Source organism: Spermophilus citellus (genome assembly GCF_964194105.1).
Source record: "Spermophilus citellus genome assembly, chromosome: 10".
Classification (NCBI taxonomy): Eukaryota; Metazoa; Chordata; class Mammalia; order Rodentia; family Sciuridae; genus Spermophilus; species Spermophilus citellus.
This window is the reverse complement of record NC_138197.1, coordinates 68,513,664-68,535,201: the sequence shown is the minus strand read 5'-3', so window position 1 is coordinate 68,535,201 and position 21,538 is coordinate 68,513,664. Positions and strand designations below refer to the sequence as shown.

Here is a 21,538-nt window from a genome sequence, read left to right as displayed (position 1 = left end):
TCTGGATTTTTGGGGTGCTGCTGTGGGCTTGGTTTCTGTATTGCCTAAACTAAGCATTGACAGGAACAGGGCTTCGATTGTGGATGATTAAGAACAAAGGCAATCAATGTGGTTTGGTCCAGCACTAGTCTTGCAGTCATCATAGACTGACACTAGGTGGAACTCCAGTACAGCAACTTTCCTCTCTCTTTTGTGGGCATTGGGGATTGAGCCCAGGGCCTTGCACATGCCAGGCAAGTGCCCTATCACTGAGCTGTAACCCCAGCACCAGTACAACAATTTTCTATACCACCAGAGAAGCTCAGTATCACAGACAGATACAAAGACGATCTCCTAAGTAAAAATCAGCCAATCTCTCCAATTAGGAGATATCATATATGAACTCAGAAAACATGAATCCTCAGAAAAGGCTTGAAGGGGATCGAGATTCTCTAATTGGGCTGCATGGAGAAAGTCCTCCTGTATGAAAGCAGACATCAAAAACTAGGAACAGTAATTGGTTTTCAAATGCTAAAGTCTCAACAATAAACAATAATATACAAAGAAACAGTGAAACAGCATATTTAAAGGAACACATTAAGTCTCTAAAAACTGACTTTAAAGAAGGGACAATATATGAATGAATGTGAAATACAATACAAATATAGAATTGAGCATAAAATGTTAGTGTGATTTTTAATCAAATGTTATAAACTGAACATCTATTTAACAAGTACTCAGACCAATAAATAGAATGCAACTAGACTGCCAGAAGGCCCCTTCCTGACTGCAGCCCTCTTCATTCCCAGATATAACCACTATCCTCACTTATATGGTAATTATCTTCCTTACATATCTTTACAATTTACAACTTAGCTATGCATGCATGCAAATGTAATTTGTCTTTCTTGCTTTCTATCCAAAATTGAGTCTCTCTGTGTGCCTTCTTTTTTGAATTGAGTTATTTTATTCAAAATTATTTATGACCTGAATCTTCACAGCTTTTTCATTTTTGGTGCTGTATTCTATAGTGAGACTTGTACCACAATTTATTGATTTTTGGTGGGGGTGGGTACTGTGGATTGAACTCAGGGGCACTTGATGACTGAGCCACATCCCCAGCCCTATTTTGTATTTTATTTAGAGACAGGGTCTCATTGAGTTGCTTAGTGCCTCGCTGTTGCTGAGGCTGGCTTTGATCACAAGATCCTTGACTCAGCCTCCCCAGCTGCTGGGATTACAGTTATGTGTCACCATGCCTGGCTTGATTTTACTCTTTGAAATTTTTTTATGAATATTACTTTACAACAGATGGGTGATGTGCTGATGTAACAAGATTTGATGGAGGCACATTTCATACAGTGTTGTGAAAACCCAGTCACCACCCTTATGAACCACAAAAAGATCTTCCCATTATACTTCCTTTTTCCCTCTTTTTTTTTTTTTTTGGTACTGAGTATTGAACCTATAGTACTTTACCACTGAGTTAAGTCCCCAGTCCTTTTTTTATTTTTTATTTTGAGACAGGGTCTCACCAAGTTGCTGAGGGTCTTGCTAAGTAGCTGAGGCTAGCTTTGAACTTGTACCTGCCTCAACCTCCCGAGTCGCTGGGATTACAGGCATGTACCACTATGCCCTGATATCCATTACACTCTTAATACACATTGGGTTATTAATATTTTGGGGGATTACCAACATCATAGGCATGAAAAGTTTTTTTTTCTTTTTTATTGATGCATTATAATTATAAAACAGTGGGATTCATTGTGATACATTTGTACGTAGGCATAATATTGTTTGAACAGTTTCACTGCTCATTATCTTCCCTTTCCCTTCACTTCTCTCTTTTCAATCCTCCAAATTCCTATTTACTCTACTGGTCTATGTTTATTCGATAAGTATCCTGGGACATGTGCATGAATTTCTTTAGTTTGCAAATGTAGGAGTGAAACTTCTAGGTCCTACAACTTTCTTTTTATTTTATTTTATTTTATTTTGAGAGAGAGAGAGGAGAGAGAGAGAGAGAGAGAGAGAGAGAATTTTTTAAATAGTTATTTTTTAGTTTTCGTTGGACACAACATTTTTGTTTGTATGTGGTGCTGAGGATTGAACTCCGGGCCACACATATGCCAGGCGAGCGCGCTACTGCTTGAGCCACATCCCCAGCCCACAACTTTCATATTTTCTTATTTACTAGGTAATGCCAACATGTTTTCCAATGTAGTTGCACAAATTTTTCTCCTTCCAGAAGACATAATAGTCCTTATTATATTAGTTTTGTCAGATATTTAGTTTTTTGGCTAATCTGGTAGATGCATAGTAGTAGCACATGGAGATGTTAATTTAAATTTATGTGATTATTAATAAAGTTGAATCCACCTTGATATTTTTATTGGCTACTTGGATTTCTGTTTTGTGAAGTGCTAGCTCAAGCTTTTCATTCATTTTTTTTGTGGAGGTTTCTGTATTTTTAATTTTTTTTAGTTGTAGATGGACACAATATGTTTATTTTATTTATTTATTTTTATGTGGTGCTGAGTATTGAACCCAATGCCTCACACATGGTAGGCAAGTACTCTATCACTGAGCTACAACCTCTGCCCAACTTTCTGTCTTTTGTTTATGAGTTCCATATATATTCTAAATATAAATTTTAAGTCTTTATATTAGTTACACATATCTCTTTTTATTTTGTGACTTTTTATAGTATCTTTTGTTGAACCAAAGTTCATATTTCAATGTGAGTAGACTTATCATGATATATTTTTTGATGGCATTAGATGTTGGCATTGGAAAAGTGTTTTCCATTTAATTTTATAAATATATGGTCATGTATTCAGAGTTTTGCTTACTCTGAAGTCATAGATCTCTTTATTTTCTTTCTCTTTTAAAAATATCTTTTTAGTTGTAGATGGACACAATACCTTTATTTTATTTGTTTATTTTTATGTGGTGCCGGGGATCAAACCCAATGCCTCATGCATGCTAGGCATGTGCTTTACCACTGCGCCACAACCCCGGCCCTTTCTTTATTTTCACCTAAATATTTTACTTTACTTTTTCCTTTTAGCCATGAATCTATTTGCAATTGATCTGTGTTTATATTGTAATGTAGAGCTCATATTTCTTTATTTTCCCTGTATGATTATTATATTGCCAAACAATTTATTGAAAAATCTGTTCTTCAATGTTACTATAATCATAAATCTAGGTCTATAAATGTGTAGGTATGTTTCTGGTTATTCTATTATGTTCCATTGGTCTATTATTAATTTATATACTTGCATTAATAACAATATATTAATTAAGATTGCTTCATATTAAGTCTTGATATCTGGTAGAACAAGAATTCTTACCTAGTTCTTCGATGGTATTCTAGGCTATTCTTGGCTTACATATTTCCATTTAATTTTATAAATACATGGTCACGTTGCATTAAAAAGATGTTGAAATTTTAACTGTGATTGCTTTGAATCTGTAGCTCAGTTTGGGGATAATTTGCATCTTTACAATGTTAACTCTTCCCAGACAGTAATGTAATATGTATCTCATTATTTTGTATATCTCAATGGGGGTTCATAGAAGGTTTATGTATCTTTCACTGTGGGCATTCATGTAGTTTAAAATTGTGATGATAAAGTAATTGGTAATTCTTTAAAATTTTATTCTTTAACTGTTGGTATATAGAAATAAAATTGATTTTTGTATATTGATTTTATACCCAGCAACCTTGCCAAACTTTCTCCTTCTACTTTCTCTTTGCCTTCCTCTTTCTTTCCTCTTCCTTCTGTCCTCCTCCTTTTTTCACTGAGGATAGAACCCAGGGCTGGCCTCATGCATGGTAGACAAGTGTTCTACCACTGGACTATATTGCCAGTCCTTTTTATTTTTTATTTTGAGACAGGAGCTCCGTAAGTTATCCAGGCTGGCCTGAACTTGTGATCCTTCTGCCTCAGTCTTGCAATTAGCTGTGGTTACAGTTGTGCACCACCACACTCAACTTAAGCTTTATAATTAATTTCAATAGTTTGTCTATTGGAATTCTAGATTTTATGTATACATTCATTTAAGAATAGAGTCAGTTTTTTTCCTCCTTAATTTTCATAGTGTTTATCCTTTCCTTGCCTAACTTCATTTCCTTGGAGCTCTGGTACAATGCTGATAAAATGGGATATATCAGTCATTTTGGTGTTCATGATTTTAAAGGGAAGCTTTAAATAAATCTTTTCAAGATTTTATCAGTATGTAGATGTTTGCTGTAGGTGTTTGTAAGTACTGTTCGTCTGGTTGGAGATGTTTCATTTTATTCTTCCTTTGTTAGTAGTTTTTCTTAAAAATAATGAATGGATGTTGAATTTTATAAAACACATTTTTTAAAATGACTTGGGTAGTCATGTAGTTTCTACCCTTTTTCTTTCAGTGAATTAAATTATAACGACTGATTTTTTTTTTCCATTTTGGGAAGAAAAAAACAACGTTTTTTCTCTCTCTTCTGTCTCAAATAGTCACTCAACATAACACTACAGTCACTGAACCCAATTCTGATACTACTGAGGTAGGGGAAATAGGCAGTCAGAGCAGGAAAGGATGGTGAGGGGTTGATAAGAAGGATGGATCTCCGGATCACAATTTGAGGTATGCTCCGCCTTTTGAGGAATGCTCCAGTGTGTCAAGCAACATTTGTTTCCCAAAAGGGACATAAGATTCCATTTGCACACACACACACACACACACACACAAAAAAAAAAAAACAATTATGCAACTCAGCCTGAGCCTATTAAAATCTTAAGGATGGGTTACAAGGGGTCATTTGACTTCCCCTCAAGTGACTTTAAAGGAGAGACCAAGGTGGCAATCTTGCCCCTCCCATGTACCACGCTGAGAGTCCAAAGCTTCTCTCTTCCACTCTCTTTTTAATAAAACTCCTGTCTCTTTCTTACCTGTTGTTCTGTGGTGTTAATTCTTTAATTCTGTGGAACACGGACTGAATCCCAATTTCTGCTGGTAATACTATCTACCTGGAGATAGCACAGATGGTTGAGGTTGAGGACTCAGTTGCATGAGGTTACTCTGCTTCCATTTTATTATTATTATTATTTTTTGGTACTGGGTATTGAACCCAGGGACGCTTTTTCACTGAGTCACATCTCTAGCCCTTTTTATTTTCTTAAGAAATTTGAGAAAGGGTCTTACTAAGTTGCTTAGGGCCTGGATAGATTGCTAAGGCTGGCCTTGAACTTGCAATCTTCCTTCTTCAGCCTTCAGAGTCTCTGGGATTCCAGGTATGTGCCATCCCTCCTGGCTCCCAGTCCCCATTTTCGATGGCAATCACAAGTAGTATCCCATCACCTACATTTCTGTACCTTGTCTCTGTTTCTCTGTTTCAAATATCTAACTCCAAAAAGTAGACATTGTTGTTACTATTTTTCCTTACAGGTCATTTCCCCTGGGGAGCAGACTTCAAACTCGAGATTGGTGTGTAAGTTTACTAGTGTCAGAAGACAAAAATTATAACAAGTTTAGCTATAGATCTAGTTGGATTTTATTTATGATGTTAGAAACAGGGCAGCTTTTGTTTGATAAAAAAGAAGGAGAACTCCCCTGGGCAATGGCAGAAAAGCGGGATATAAAGATGGAACCAAGGAAGTAGCATGATGGGAAAATCAATTGGTTATTGTTATGGTTTGGATTTGAGGTGTCCCCCAAAAGCTCATGTGTGAAACAATGCAAGAAGGTTCAAAGGAGAAACGATTGGGTTTTATCCAATCAGTGAATTAATCCCCTGATAGAGATTAATTAAGTGGTAACTGAGGGCAGGTGGGGTGTGGCTGGAGGAAGTGGGAATTGGGGGCATGACTTTGGGGCATATATTTGTATCTGGGGAATGGAGATCCCTCTATCTTTGCTTCCTGGTTATCATGTGATTTGCTTTCCTCTGCCACACTCTTCCACCATGATGTTTTGCTTCACCAGGAGTAGAGCCGGCCTTCTATGGACTAAAACCTTTGAATATATCTTTCCTTTTTTTACATTTGTTCTGATTGCGTCTTTCAGTCTCAGCAGTAAAAAAGCTGACTAAAACAGTTACCATCATTTTACTTCAGATTACTTTTTTGGAGAGAGAACTTCCTCAGTATGCTGATGTGGGCAGACTGGAATCCTCTGTTTTCAGGAAAAACTAGTCTGTTCTTGGATCTGTCTCCTTCCTGAAAGTTTCAATTTGATTATGTGGCATTTAACTTGAGTGACACCATTTTGGTTTGATATGGTCCATTGGGGCCTCGAGCAGGAACTTAGTTTAGAAAAGGTCTCCCATAATTTCTGTTTAACACTGGAAAATGCTATTGGAATCAAAGACGGTGGGGGGTGGTGGTGGGGGTGGTGGTGGGAGTTGAAGGAAGGGGCAAATTGAACTACAATCCAGTCACAATAGAGTGCCTGGCAAATCTTACAGAAAGTTGTGGAGCTGAGGTGACCCTGGAGAATTGTTTTTTTATTGAGGCATAGGGCCTGTCAGAAAGATTCAGCTGAGTGCTACCAGTACTGGGGCACTGAGTGCTCTAATCCTGAAAGGGGTGGAGGGAATTCACTTAGTGTACAAGAGCGTCCATTCTAGTTCATCTCTGTGCTGGTTGGATCCACTTGTTTTGTACAGCTCCTGGGAGCTGCTAATTCATGATTTTATTGTTGTCTTTTTATGAGGAAACTTAAAAGAGGTTTAGTGGAATAAGTTGCAGCTCTTATTGTTATAGCTGGTCTCTGGGCTGCAAATGATACTCATTGTCTTCCTCCTCTACTACTCATTCCAGATTCTTCTCATCCTTGGGTAATAACTCTGCTGGTCTAGGTGGCCTATGTGGTGGTCTGACTCAGATCTTCAATCCTGAAGGGTTTAAAACCCTGATCTCCTTGCCCTTCTCAGTCAGGATTTCTGTATTCGTAATTTACAGTCAAAATTGGGCCAGGAGCTGGGTGTGATGGACTTACTTGTAATCCCAGTTACTCAGGAGCCTGAGGCAGGAGGGTCACAAGTTTAAGGCCAGCCTCAGCAATTTAGCAAGGCCCTAAGTTATTTATCGAGACCCTATCTCAAAAGAAAAAAAATAAAAAGGGCTCCTAATATAGCTTAGTGATAAAGCAACTCTGGGTTCAATCCCCAGCACCCCCTCACTCCCCTAAAAAATCAGGCAAGGGAGTACTAAGATATACCATAGTGAATCACCTGGGTGCCAAAGATATTCGTCCTTGTTCCTCATCTGATGATTAGGCTCAGTCATTCCTCCCAGGATGATGACTCTTTTGTGCCTGATAGTTTCTTGGTATGAGAAGTATAGAGTGTCCTGATGGCAGCTGTAGATTGAAGTTTAGTGGGACTCCCACCAAATCTCTTGGACCTGGGAGCTAAGACCTCTTACCCACAGAGCTTTAAATTGTAAGAAAAGGGCATACAATTCCTAAAACAGGTCGCTGGGAGCAATAGTGAAGAGGGAAGTTTTACATCTTCATCATGGGTCCCAGGTCCATGAATTCTATCAGAGATACACCACCATATAATTGTCATGTATATTATTACAGAAGATGGTATACCAGTCTTACAGGATATCCTCCAAATCCCATTTTATAGTCTGATTTCTTGGACTACTCCTGACAACCAACTGTTTTAGGTTAGGTTCCCTGGATAACAGATTCCGAGATGGAGATATACCTGCAGGAAGTTAACTGGGAGTGTACTTTGTCTCAACACCTACAGGATGGGATTGAAGGAAGCAGGATTGGCCAGAAGTTGAATTGTGCTGCCTTCATAACAAAAGCTTCAATTGATTCCATAAGGGCCTCTGGATCTGGGATGGCCCTGAAGAATTGTCCTCCACTGAGGCAGAGGGGATAAGATTCTCTACCTACAACAATCAGCTTTTGGATCTGGATTGTTCTTGGGAAGTAGATGTGACCTTGGGCAAGGTGGCTGTCTTCCAGCAGAGGGAAGTTCTTTTCTCCCAATTTAAACTCATGATGGCTTATTTATTTGTGTATTTTGTAAATATTTTTTTAGGTATTTCATTAACAATCTGTGGGAATTTTAAGAACCTCCAAGGAAATTTTTATAAGCTTATTCTACATTCTGCTTGCATTTACTTTGGTATTTCCTTGACTGGACGTGGTTATGTAAACATGAACTTCAGATTTGAGTGAGAACAGGCCAATGGTTTTATATTCTCATGGGAGAACATTACGGTTATGGTGAATTATTTTATGCCATGAGCAATGGCAGAAGAAGGTAGCTCTTCTGGTAGTTCCTTTTTGCCAGATGTCAAAGAATAAAAGAATGAGCTTACCTGTCACTTTTGGAGATAATATAAAATTTATGATATATTGTCAAGATGGCCATGTAGAAGGTACATTTGCAAAAGTACGTGTTTCCTATACTACTTATAAGTTCCTAGAAATGAAAAGAGGACTATATTTCATATTTGAAAACAAAAAGTGCCACATACTTAAGAAGAAATTTAATAAAAAGGCACTGAATCTGTATGAAGAGCCTATAAAATCTTACTGAAGTCTATAAAATAAGACCTGAATAAAGGAAAACACATATATTGAGGTTAAAATTTTGACTTTAAAAAAGCTATTTTAAAAAAGTAATTATGTATATTGTGTGTAATTTCAATTTGAATTTCAACAGGTTTTTGGTGGACATTAGATAAAATATGTTAAAATTTATATAGAAATTGAATTGAAATAGATAAGCATATTTTAAAAAAGAATAATAGTATTATAAGAGAAGAAGCAAATATGGCAAAATGTTGACAGTAGGTGAAGGCACAGGGAGGGTATGTGTGAGGTTATTACAACATTTTCAAAACTTCTGTGTAGTTTTAATAGTTTTTTGAAAATAAAAGATTTTATTCATCTTCTCAGAAAAAGGTAATAACAAAGAAAACTTGCCATACCAGATAGAACATACTAAAATACCACTGCAATGAAATCAGTAAGGCATTGGTGTTAGAATAGACAAATATGGAATTTGAACAGCATGGGGAACATGGAAAGAATTGTAGTTGAATTAAAAATTTTGAACTGAATATGATTGCAAAATTTATATATATATATATATATACACACACACACACATATATATATGTACAATAATTAATAGCAACATGGACAGATATACTGTTAATATATAGATTGTTAATATAGGTTAACTGGATAATGTGAGACAGGGGAGAAGGGAGGAGGGAGAGGGAAGCCCATCCACAAAGGAAAGGAAAATGTACAACATTAACCAAAAATAAAAAATTGTAAGTTTTTATTAAGGATGTTAATGTAAAATTATGTAAAGATATGTTTATTTAAAAGAAGAAATTTTATAATTTAAAAATAAAAAATATATTAAAATATTCACAGAAATTTCATTACCTTCTTGTTAATTAGATGCATGTTTGTTTTAGCTAACATTCAATTAAAAATGTAAAAGTCATTTTAGTATATTTTAAAATAAGTTATGTATTGTAATTTAAATGTACATGTTTGCATTTTTTGTTGGTACTATTCCAAACTCACACAAGTGAATCAATGGTTCATTTAAGCATAAAATAGCTGGGTTCAGTGGTGAACTCCTATAATTCTAGTTGGATGGGGAGGCTGAGGCAGGAGGATCACAGGTTCAAGACCAGCTTGGGCAATCTAGCAAGGTCGTGTCTCAAAATAAATAAATAAAAAGGGCTGGGGATGTAACTCAGTAGTAGAGTGCTGTTGGGTTCAATCCCCAGTAAAATATGTGTGTGAACGTACACACACACACACACACACACACACACACACACACAAACATGCATGCAAAAAAGCGGTTATAGAAGCAGGAATTCAAATAATTTAAAAACAAGATTACATAAATTGAAAGCAGGGCTTCACTGTGGAACTATAATGTGAATCTATGGAACGCTTTGAAATTACTTTTTTACAAGCAGCCAGAAAATAAAAGTGCTAGTAGAAATCACTTCTTCAAATCTTAATTGATTTAACTCTAGTACAATTAAGCATTTGTGTAAAATTTGGGTTTCAAGTCCAAGATCTAACCTTATCGTCTACCTAGTGATAGTTTTCCTGAGTTGTGGGATGAAGTAGAACATGGTAAGTATACTGACTGTAAGAAGTAGTACTCCATATTATCATGGTCCTCAAGATGCTCCCTCCAAATGATAGCCCTAGCTTCTCTCAATAAGCTACCACTCTCCTATAAACTAGTTGTAGATGGCAATATATTTTCAAGCAGAAGCTTCTGTTTCCTTGATTTCTAGAAGTCCTCCCAAAAGATGATTACTGTTTTTAGAAACCTGATTTTTATCACAGCACTTGAGAGAATGAACCTATCCTACTAATGTATTTCTGAAAAAAGCTAGGAAAGGATGTTGTAAACACCTCTTCATTATTTTGATTTAGATTTCATCCTCCAAGCAGAGGACCCCAACTAAACCTCTAAAGGGAGGGAGATTTGGGCAGGAACATTCCTCCATTAGCTGTGCTGACGTCTTTCTCTGTACTTCCTCTTTCAGTGCTATGATCATTGTTTGTTGTTCTCCTTTGGACTATCTCCAAGAATCTAAATCTTTTTCTGAATGTTTGCAACTATTCCTATTAGACATCTTCTGTCCTCTTTTTCAGATGACCCAGATACCCTGTTTGACAAACATTTCTAGAGAAATAATGGTTCCTCTTGCCTGAGGTACATTTGTTTTCTTTTCTGGTCTTAACTGCGATTCCTGGCCTGTATGCTGCTTTTTATTGCTTACAGGGAAGGGCAGAGATATAATCAAATTATAGGCAAGCAGGTAGTTGCCTTAGGTCTTGACTTGACAGAAAGTGTAGAAAAGCCCTGTGATTCCTGATACCCTGAGCCCCTGGTTTATTGTCATAGGTCCTTAGTCCATAAGCCAGGGAAAGAGGTGTTTTACACCAGACTCCATTATTGACAAGTCCTCAGGACTAGCATTTCTTAACTGACCCCCTCCCACGTGGCTGAAGGTCATCCTCTCATCTGTAGCCATATTCCTGACAAAACTTGTTTCTGTTCTTGTCATCCACCCTTTCAATGTTTGGGGTAGAATGGAGGAGAAAAGCAGAGGCAGCACTTTCGCTGCATTTCTGAACATGCATCTCTTTTCTATCAATTTTTCCTGCTTATCTCTTATCTCACATCCTCTGCACTAGTTTCTCTCATGCCACTTCAGACGCTGATTATCCATAGTATAGAAGATGGGATGAAACAGAGAAGAATTTTTCTGACTCTGAAGACTTGTAGATGATAGAAGTATGGAAGACTTACAGTCTGTAAATCTTAAATAGTATGGCTGGGATGAATGACCCCTGAAATGTAAAAAATTGGGATAAAGAATATAAGCCCTGGTATGAAGGAGGGGACTGGCACCACAGCATAAAGCTTGATATCAGTAAATTTAAAGAATTATTCAATTCTAATACCTCCACTCTACTTGCTCAGGGATATTCACTTTATAGCTCAGATTCAGGAACTTGTTTTACTGCCTTCAGATAATTCTTTGTCCAGTCTTAAAGTGCATAAAGTACAATCTCCTCACTGACTTGGGTTAACCTCTTTCTAACTTTCTATGACCAACTCTGAGGTTATCTATAACTTCTTTCCGTATCTATGAGTAAATCTATAACAAGCTATTAGTCTTGGATTGACACATTGTCTTAATTAATAGAAGTGTGGTATCTATTTATTTATGGCAGTGGTGATTGGGGGTGGAGAACCTGATGATAGCTCATAGGATAGATATTTTCATACATGCTTTTCAAATTATTCACCTTCTTAAATAGGAAGTCTTGGAAACCAAATTATGTTTTATTCTCAGAGTCTATGTTCTTATGTTCTATCCTTATTTCTGAGCTCTCATCCATCAACCAACATATCAAAGGATTCCTTATTCCATGGCTATGTTGACCAGACAAGTGCCTGGAATGTGATAGCATATACTACATTTCCAATTCTGTGTGTCTTTAGTTGGAAGAGAGGAGCTACATTTTCTGATTGCCTCACTTGTATTGACCCTGAATCCCTCTCTGTTCTTAAAGTAGGCCATGGATATCCTGCTTCCTAGAACTAACCTTACAAGAAACAAAGGGATAAGCACAGCCAAATAGGAAACAGGATCATGTTTGGAACTCTCTGTTGGCAGAGAACAATACTTGGTATTGACTAGATATTGGGGGAAGGGAAGGAAAAGGATAAAATTATGGAAGGAAGCTGGCAGGTTCAGTGTTTCTTGTCTTGGCATGACTAATCTCTCTTCATCCTCTTCCTGGATATAGGGCTCGGTGCCAGGGCTCCTGAGATTTTCTACATACATAAAAGGAGGTGAAGCTAAGTGGTGCCCCCATTTCAGGTTCTTGAGGGCAGCCAAAATGAAGTCCTTTGTCTCTCTGTTCTTGATGAGCATCTTGTTCCCTGCCATGCAGGCCAAGCTATATACAAAATGTGAGCTGTCCGAGGTTCTGAAAGACATGGATGGCTATGGAGGCATCACTCTGCCTGAATGTGAGTTCCTCATTTCCTTTCTTCATCCTATTTTTCATTTGTCTCTCCTCCATCCACTTTTTTATCCTCCACTTTTGATTAATTAACTAAAATTTATTATATTCTTTATTATTTGTGTCTTCTTTTATTCAATTTGTTCTTCTATCCTTCTTTTCTCCCATTATCTGATCCTTTTAGGAACTCTCTTTCTCATCTAATCAGGATACCCTATGCTTTGCCATCTTTGGAGATTGGCTGGAAAGTCTTTTTTTTCCCATCTGGAACAGGTCTTATTATGTTGATATTAAACATTTCTGTGATATGTCTTTCTCATATTTCCCTCAGGGGTCTGTATTATATTTCATAGCAGTGGTTATGATACACAAACCATAGTAAAAAACAATGACAGCACAGAATATGGACTCTTCCAAATCAGTAATAAATTTTGGTGTGGGAGTAGCCAGAATTCTCAGTCAAGGAACTTCTGTGACATCTCCTGTGACAGTGAGTAGCCTTTTACCCTGTTCCTCTGTTTTTCTGGAGCCTGCCCCTGGGATAACCTTGTTGGTGTTAACTATACCTTTGGCTTCACTGCCTTGGTTGGAATTCACAAAAACTGTATGACTTAAAGTGACGATGATAAGTAAGAGGTTGTTTGCATTTTTCATGATCACGAAGTCCCAAGATAATCCAGTGGGTAGAAAATCTAAGCTGTCTGGGAGTTTTAAAGTCTTATATTCTGCATTCTCAGGGTATCAGTTAATGAAGTTGATGATTTCTCTAGAGATGTCCCAGGGAAATGAAGGAAGTCCCTACCCATGGAGAGGCATTACTGTATTGGCCTTTTCATATACAAAGACAGGCATAAGCCTTCAGTTCATAGAGCAAGATCCACTGGATCCAAGGAAAAAAGGAACTCATTACCTTCCTGGGTAGTACTTCTCATCTCTCTCATTCTTTCCTTCCAATTCCTGCCAGAGTTCCTGGATGATGAGCTTACTGATGACAAAATGTGTGCCAAGAAGATCCTGGATCAAAAAGGAATTGACTACTGGTGAATCCCCATTCTATTTTTTGCCTCCTCTTCCCTTTTAGCCCATTGCCACTTTCTTCATTCCAGATCTCCTGGTCATTTAATCTAGAATATAGTCTCCTAAACAAAACTCATCTAACAGACTCAAGTTTCACTTTTTAAGCTTTCCTTTGCTCCACTTCTAATAGCTTTCCTAATAAGGGGTTTCCCTAGTGGAAGGTTGATACCCTGGCCTCCCTTTACCTGGCCTTGGACTTCTAGTCCACTTTTTTAGTCCTATATCATAAATTAATCCCTGTTACCATTGCACATTTTTCTAGTCTTACAGTTCTCTTGGGTTTAACAAATGAACCCTACCCACTAAGAAGGTATAGCACCCCTTGCTATCTGTCTAGGAAAGTCATTCTGTAATTTTCATGCATATTCTCCTACCTCAGTATTCCTGAGGATGAAATTAAATGGAAATTTGAGCCAAGATATGGTCAGCTCAGTGATTATATATCTGGAGCTTTTTGGCTAAATGGAATTTGAGCCAACTCACTTTGTCCCTTTCTTCATTGCCAGGTTGGCCCATAAACCACTCTGCTCTGATAATCTGGAACAGTGGAGCTGTAAGAAGTTGTGAGAATCTGCTGTCTTTGCCATGTTCCACCCTTTCTATGCTCCTGGAACTCCTCTTCCCTAATGCTACCTCAGTTGGCCTCTTTCTACTCTCCTGAAGCTGATTTGTTTCTGAGCCCTGGACCCTGTTGTGACACCACTGTACTCTTGAGGACTATTCTTCAGGGATGCCTGACTGGTGCACTGGACTTTGGATCCTTGCTTTGTTCCCCTGATGGCATGTTCACTACAGCAACAGATCCTGCCTCTGTCCTGAATAAAGGGCCTGATTTGGAATGCCTTGTTGTATTTTCTTCCTACAGGAAAAGGGAGAAAATAGGGTGAATGAGGGCATATTGAAGCATAGGTCAGAGCCAATTTCTATCTCTACTGAAGAAGTAGCCTTTATTTACCACAGAAATTGATACTTTCTGTACCAATTCAACAAAATTTAATTAGTCATATAATATTTCAAGGAACCACAGTAGGATCCTGAGTTGCTGTGTTTCATCTCTCTAATAGGAGAGACAAGATAAACATTATTAAATAGTTATAATATAAGAAATAATATGTTATAAACATCACAAGGGAGGTTAAAAGTGTGCCCTGGGTATTCATAAGAGGAAAGAGCTTATATTTGGGGGAATGCAGGAAAAAGGGATCAAGAAAGGATTCATGGAAGGCATGGAATTTGAGCTGGTTTTGAAGTACAGGTGGGCTTTTGACAGATGGAGATTTTTGTGGAAAAAAGAATGGCAGGGGCTCTGAGATTCTGAAATGGATAGATTGAGGAGGTTGAGGGTTTTACTTATCTTTCAAGAACAGTTGTGAAAGGAGCTTCCTCTCTAGAGATCAAAGTTATAATGGAGACCATTATGTGTGGAAGGCCATCCTCGCACGGGATTTGAGTTACCTCCCTGGCTGGGTGAGAGGTGCTTAGACACAGCAGTGTTAAAACCTTCCCCACCCTTTCCCAGGTCTGAGGGCTTGTCCGTGCAGAGGCGTGCCTGGCCACTGACCTGAAAACCCAATCATCTCTCCTGACCTTGGGATGCTGCCCCCCCTTATCCTTCATTGGATGAGATTTTCCCTGGAATTTTTTGTTCCCCAATAAAAGCCCACTCCCTGGCGTGTTCTCTCTCTCTCTCTCTCTCTCTCTCTCTCTCTCTCTCTCTCTCTCTCTCTCTCGTCTCTTCTGTAAACCTTGCCACTGCATTAGGTGGCTGGAGGCGGGAGCTAGGAGAAGCTGTCTCGCAGCTGGTATTAAAAGTAACGAGAGTCTGTCTCTTTAATTTAAAACTCCCTAGTAATTTCTTATGAACTGAACCTTCTTTCACGAGGCCAGCGCTGGTCGTGTGGCAGAATTATGGGCAGCTCAACAATTCTTAAAACTTATATATTTGGAGCTTTTTGGATTGATCCTTCCACTCCATTTTTCTCCCTTGTACTTCACGCATTTTAAAGGGAATATCTGTAGAACTTTATTTATCAGTTATGTTAATGATTATGGGATGTATGGAAGAAAAATCAGGAGATTTGATTCTTACAGTTTGTGCTACTCACTGATGGTCTGAACATGGGCAGGTCATCTCAGTCTTTTGTGTCTCAATTTCCTCTTCTGAAAATGAGGGTTCTGGTCTAGATGCCTTTCTGAGATCTCTTTCTGTTTTGACAATTCAGTATTCCAAACTACAATTCATTTTACCTCTTTTATGAATTAATAGGGAATAAGGATCACATCTTCTTTCCCTCCTCCTTGCCTTCCTAAGATGTCTTATGTTGCTCATTACACTTTTTCCACCCTAATGCCCTTCGGGGCTTTAGGCAATCAGATCATACTTTCTTTGTCTTAGAAGCCATCAGCTCTCAAATGAAGCCCTCTTGTTTAAGGAACCTGTAGTTCTATACAAGGGGTGGGGAGGCCATTCTCTCTATATCTAATGAAAACAAACTCTCAGGAAATAATTTGATATTAGTCATATTATTTTAGTGACTGAGATTAAATGTTTTCCCAGGTCTTCAGGGTTTCAGGCATGCAATATGTTGTGGTTTGGATATGAATTATTCTCCAAAAGGCTATATGTTGGAAACATGATATTCAGTGTAGCAATGTTCAGAAGTGAAATGATTAATTAGCTTGTGAAAGCTGTAGGCTCATTAGTGGGTTAATCCATTTGAGGGATTACTAATTTGAATGGATGACTAGATGGCAACTGTAGGAAGGTGGGATGTGATTGGAGGAAGTAGGTCACTGGGGGTATACCCTTGAACTTTATATTGTCCCTAGCTTCTCTCTTATGCTCTCTGCTCCTCTCTTATGCTCTGCTGAGAAGCTTTCTCCCACCAGGATGTTCTGCCTCACCTCAGGCTGAGAGCAACTGGACTCAAATGTTGGCCAATCATGAACTGAATCTCTGAAACCGCAAGCCCAAAATAAATTTTTCCTCCTCTAAGTTGTTCTTGTCAGTTATTTTGGTCACAGTGGCAACAGACTGAATATGTGATGTATGTGAAGTGGCAGAGTTGGATGGACATTCTGCCCACTGAGTTCACACATGTACTTTTTACTTGTTGGTGGGCCACAGCTATTGCCTCAGAAGACTCCATCTCTGGAAACATGAGGGACCAAGTCCACCAAGTGGTTGGGGTAAGATTGCCACTAAAGCTGAGGTTGTGCCAGCCAGCCCCACAGTCCTGGCTGTATAAGTCAACTTTGTGTTACTACTCAAAATATCTGAAGCACCTCACTTACAAAGAGAAAAGTTTTATTTAGCTCATAATTTTGGAAGTTCAAAGTCCACGATTGGGGGCACCAATTGGTTTGGCCTCTGGTAAGGTCTGTGGATGACAGCACGTCATGGCAGGAGTAATGTAGGATCTATCTCATTCCCCCTTCTCTCTCATTCACCGCCCCCACCCCATTTATCTAACACAACTTATTAGGTGGCAGGATGCACTAGAAATTGCGGACACAGAGCTACTGGACAGAGGTTCTGCTCTCAGGACACTTATAATTTCGAGGGGGTTATTCACCTCCACCCATTTCCTAGGATCCCGCAAGAAAAAGGTCTCTTCAGATGAATCCATCACTCATTCCTTCATTTATTCCTTAAGTTGTCCACAAATAGCTATTAAGGATTTTCTAGGTTCTACCTTAGGTGCTACTTTTTCTTAGAAATGAAGGTAAGAAGACACATACTTACTTTGCTCTATTTGTTGCCACATTATTATGGATATGTAGTTCTTGCACAGGGATCTTTAGGGATGGGAATAGAAGGAGAGTCAGATTTTCAATGCCAAGATGGGACTTTCCTAGAATGCAGTGGGATATTTGCTGGTGGCCTGATATATTGATTTTCACTTTGTGCATAGAGAAAGGTAAAGGAGGAAAGGGAAGGGGAAGAAGGGAAATGGTAGAGAGGACAATAAATATGAGGAAAGATCAATAGCTGTCAAAAAGGTCAATGATGCCCCAAGGATTTTCTTGTGCAGTGAGTGGTCCCCCTTGGATGATGTCACCTGCTCTGTTGTGGGATTTTCTCATCTATCTTCATTAGGGACAGGGCAATAGAGGAAGAGAAGCTAAGTCTTCTGTTTTAGAAAATGATGAATGCTGAGATAGCTCAATGGTGACAGTTCTTCCTGCCTCCTCTTCCTCCCATAACTTTTTCTCCTGGTGAAGTAGGGGAGTCTGGGTTAGAAGGTCAGCCTGGACTTCCTGGCCAGTGTCCTCTTGAGAGCTGCCTTCACCTCCTTGTTCTTCAGGCTGTAGATGAGGGGGTTTAGCAGAGGGGTCACCACACTGTACTGCAAGGATAGCACTTGCTCCAGGGTTGAGCCAGATGCTGGAGTCATATACCTTGTAGGGAATTGCACAAAAGAGCAAACTCAGCTCAGGACAATGGCCATAACACACTTGGCAGCAATGGTTCATCTTATCCCTTCCAATTCTTCAAAAAGAGTCTGCATAGGGGAGCCAGCTATTATTGGTGGTAGCACCTACAGATGACTGTTTGATCAATGAAGAGTCAGTCATTTGTTTTTGAGGGGATGTACCAAGGATTGAACCCAGGGGCACTTGAACATTGAGCCACATCCCCAGCCCTATTTTGTATTTTATTTATAGACAAGGTCTGAGTTGCTTAGTGCCTCACTGTTGTTGAAGCTGGTATTGAACTTGTGATCCTCCTGCATCAGCCTCCCAAGCTACTGGGAGAGTCAGTTATTTCTGAATTCAAATGCCTCTAAATATGGTGGATCCCAAACAGAAAGTTATTGGAGTTGCCCAAGAGGATAAAAAGTTCTGCAGCATATCAAGGACCACAGGTTAGAATAGAATAAAATAATTCCATGCATTTCCATAGGAATTATTCTCTTCAAAGCATGTTGCTTAATAGTTATGTTGATGAGATATGAGTTTTTCTTTTTTCCTTTATATGCACAAACACACTATGTTCTAACTTTGTGGTGACTATTTCTTGTAAAACTGTATGTTTAGTTCAAATGCTGCCATCATATCCAACACTTATGGCTCTGGGAATTACCCTCACAGTCATAGCATATTACTTTTATAATGCTAAGTGGAACAGACATTTATTCTTTTAGTTGCATTTTCTTTGCTTTGGAAAAGAAACCAAGACTGGTAAATGAAGTGGGAGATAAAAATATGTTAAGCAAAAGATATGATTACAAAATTTTAATTTTGGGAATACCCTGTTTAAGTATCACTAGGGCTATTTCCCAAAGAATCATGGCTACTATTTTTTTTTACTTAAAAAAATGTTTTTAGTTGTCTATGGATCTTTATTTGTACTTACTTATATGAATTGAACCCAGTGCCTCACACATGCTAGGTAAGTGCTCTACCACTGAACTACAACCCCAGGCCTATGTTTTGGATTTTTTTAGTGCTAATCTGTTTTGTTTTTTGTTATTTCAAAATAGTTATACATAATATTGGGGTCATTTTGATATAATTATATAAGCATGGAATATGATTTGTTCCAATTCAGTCCACAGTACTACTCCTTTCCTTGCTTCTTTCTTCCTCTACTGATTTTTCTTCTATGCATTTATCTATTTATATTTTTAAATTAAGACTTTATGAAAAAAAATAAAAAAAGACTTTATGGATATACATAAAGGTGACATTCACTGTGGTATATTTATATATGTACATAGAAAAGTTTGGCCAGATTCATGCCATTATTTATTGTTATTTTTCAATGGTAACATTATTACTGGAATAAATAGAGTATACCAAGAATGTTCCTTGTAGATTCTGGTATATGGCTAAAAATGATATTAATTATACTCACTTTAAAAACTTTTCTAATTTATCCCTTCTAACATTTCTGTGAAGTTGGAAGGAGAAATCTTATTGTTCCTTTAAGGCATATGAAGAAACTGAGATCAAGGGAGATGAGATTTTGTCCTCAGGTTCAGGAGAACTCTCTTGAACTATTCCTTATCATCCATCTCCACCTTCTTACTTCTCCTCAAGTCACAGAAAGTGAGAAAAAAGTATTGAGGAATTTGTGAAAGTCCTTGTCCAGTTCCTTAGTAGAGAGAACAGACATTATTTACTCTGTCTCTTGGAGAAGGAAGACTTGTTTATGTTTGAGAGAAGCATGGTATGAAAGAACATGAAACTTGGTTCAACTGGCTCCATAACTAGCTCATTTTGGGACTATTTTGGGAAATTATCTGGTTACTTTACAAACTCAAGTTCTTTACCTGAAAATACAGTTTAATAATATCTCTTGTGGTATGATGCATGCTAAAATTGAACTTGACCACGTGAAGAATTGGTGTATAGTAGGTGCCGAAAAATAGTTATAACATAAACAAGCTTTGAGGATGACATCTTCAAGCAGGAAAGGAAGATGGTATCTGTTTCAAGGATGCTATGTTTTGTTTATTTATTTATTTATTTTTGTTTAGTCTGAATGAAAATCTACTAAAGGTTTTGTAATTTCCTTTCGATAACTCTCAAACCATAGGTTAATAGAAAAATATTTTTCTAAAATAGAAAAATATATAGTCTTTCTCTAAACTCATTTTTTTCAGAATAAACAATTGAGCCTCAGAAAGAAAATGGATTCTTTATAATCCACACAGCTAGTCCACAGCAGAGTCAGAACTAGAGCCCAAGCCTTCTGAATTCCTATATGATTCTTTTCCTGCCACATTGCAATGTTCTGTTCTATAGATCAAGGGCATTTAGGGTGAGGAATAGGCCACATTTTACATTTAGGACATATATTATGACATACCTGAATACTCCTGAGCCATAAAAGATGGTGACCACAAAGAAATGAGAAGAGCAGGTGGAAAAGATCTTGCTTCGACCCATGGCTGAGTTGATCCCTAGGGCTGTCATGATGATTCGGCTGTAGGAACCCAGAAGTAGGACAAGGGTGCCAAAGCCCAGGACTACCATGGTGGTCAGGATGGAGGCAATACTACTATAGGGGTCAGAACAGGCCAATAAGAGCACTGGGGGAAGCTCACAGGCAAAACTGTAGATGAGATTGGGGCCACAGAAGTGCTGCTGAGCTAGGAGGAGGGTGTTAATTAGGCTGGTACTTACTCCTGTCACCCAGGATGCACCTACCAGGCCAGTACAAACTCTCCTGTTCATAGCCACTGCATACAACAATGGGTGGCATACAGCCTGGAACTGGTCATAGGCCATGACAGAAAGAAGGCAGGCCTCAGTGGCCCCAGAAAATATGACCAGGGAAATCTGGGTGAAACACTCAAGAAAGGACACTGTTTTCCACTTAGAAAGAAAATTCTCCAGCAGTTTAGGCACAATGATTGAGGAATAAAAAGCATCCAGGAAGGAGAGGTGTCTTAGAAAGAAATACATGGGAGTTTGGAGATGGGAATCAGTATTGATCACGAGCAGTATCAGCAGGTTCACCATGAGGGTCAAGAGGTAAATCACCAAGAACAGCACAGAGTGGTACCTGGATCTGAGGATTGTTGGATAGTCCCAGGAGAACAAACGCAGTGACTATGGTCGCATTGTTAACTTCCATGGAGGATTAAGGGTCCATTTAGAGGGATGAGAACTAAAAAGAATGCTCAAATGGGCTATCAGTCTCAGGCATTATGGACAAGGCTGCAGAGCTAACCTGGACAGATCGTGTAGCAGAGGCAGCCCTGCCATGCCAGACATTTTCAGCTCTTCCTAGCCCAGGGCAGTAATCTACTGGCCAAAGTGGAAAAGGTGGGGAGGAAAAGTGTGGAGAATCAGACCTAGAAAGGAAAGACAAGGATGACTCCAAATGGATGAGAAAAAAAGGGAGGATAGACTCAAGGATACCTAGAAGGCCATTCTCTGGTTCCAAAGGGAACTGAGGTCAAACCATCTGCCTGACAGA

General features: G+C 38.5%; 2 protein-coding genes across 2 annotated transcripts; one reads left to right on the top strand and one right to left on the bottom strand.

Moving 5' to 3' along the window:
- Positions 1-12,402: 12,402 nt before the first annotated feature.
- On the top strand, positions 12,403-14,249 carry LALBA (lactalbumin alpha; the record flags this gene model as incomplete). The annotated part of the gene is made up of 4 exons (XM_081311912.1): positions 12,403-12,535; positions 12,860-13,018; positions 13,493-13,568; positions 14,112-14,249. The coding sequence occupies 4 exons, from the start codon at positions 12,403-12,405 to the stop codon at positions 14,170-14,172; spliced, it is 429 nt and encodes a 142-aa protein (XP_081168038.1). The 3' UTR covers positions 14,173-14,249.
- Positions 14,250-17,843: 3,594 nt separating this feature from the next.
- OR5BS1 (olfactory receptor family 5 subfamily BS member 1) lies at positions 17,844-21,193 on the bottom strand (the record flags this gene model as incomplete). Its single annotated transcript, XM_081310823.1, is given in 3 exon segments — positions 17,844-18,006; positions 20,423-21,112; positions 21,114-21,193. Coding segments are annotated over 3 exon segments (933 nt in total).
- Between the last annotated feature and the right edge of the window lie 345 nt (positions 21,194-21,538).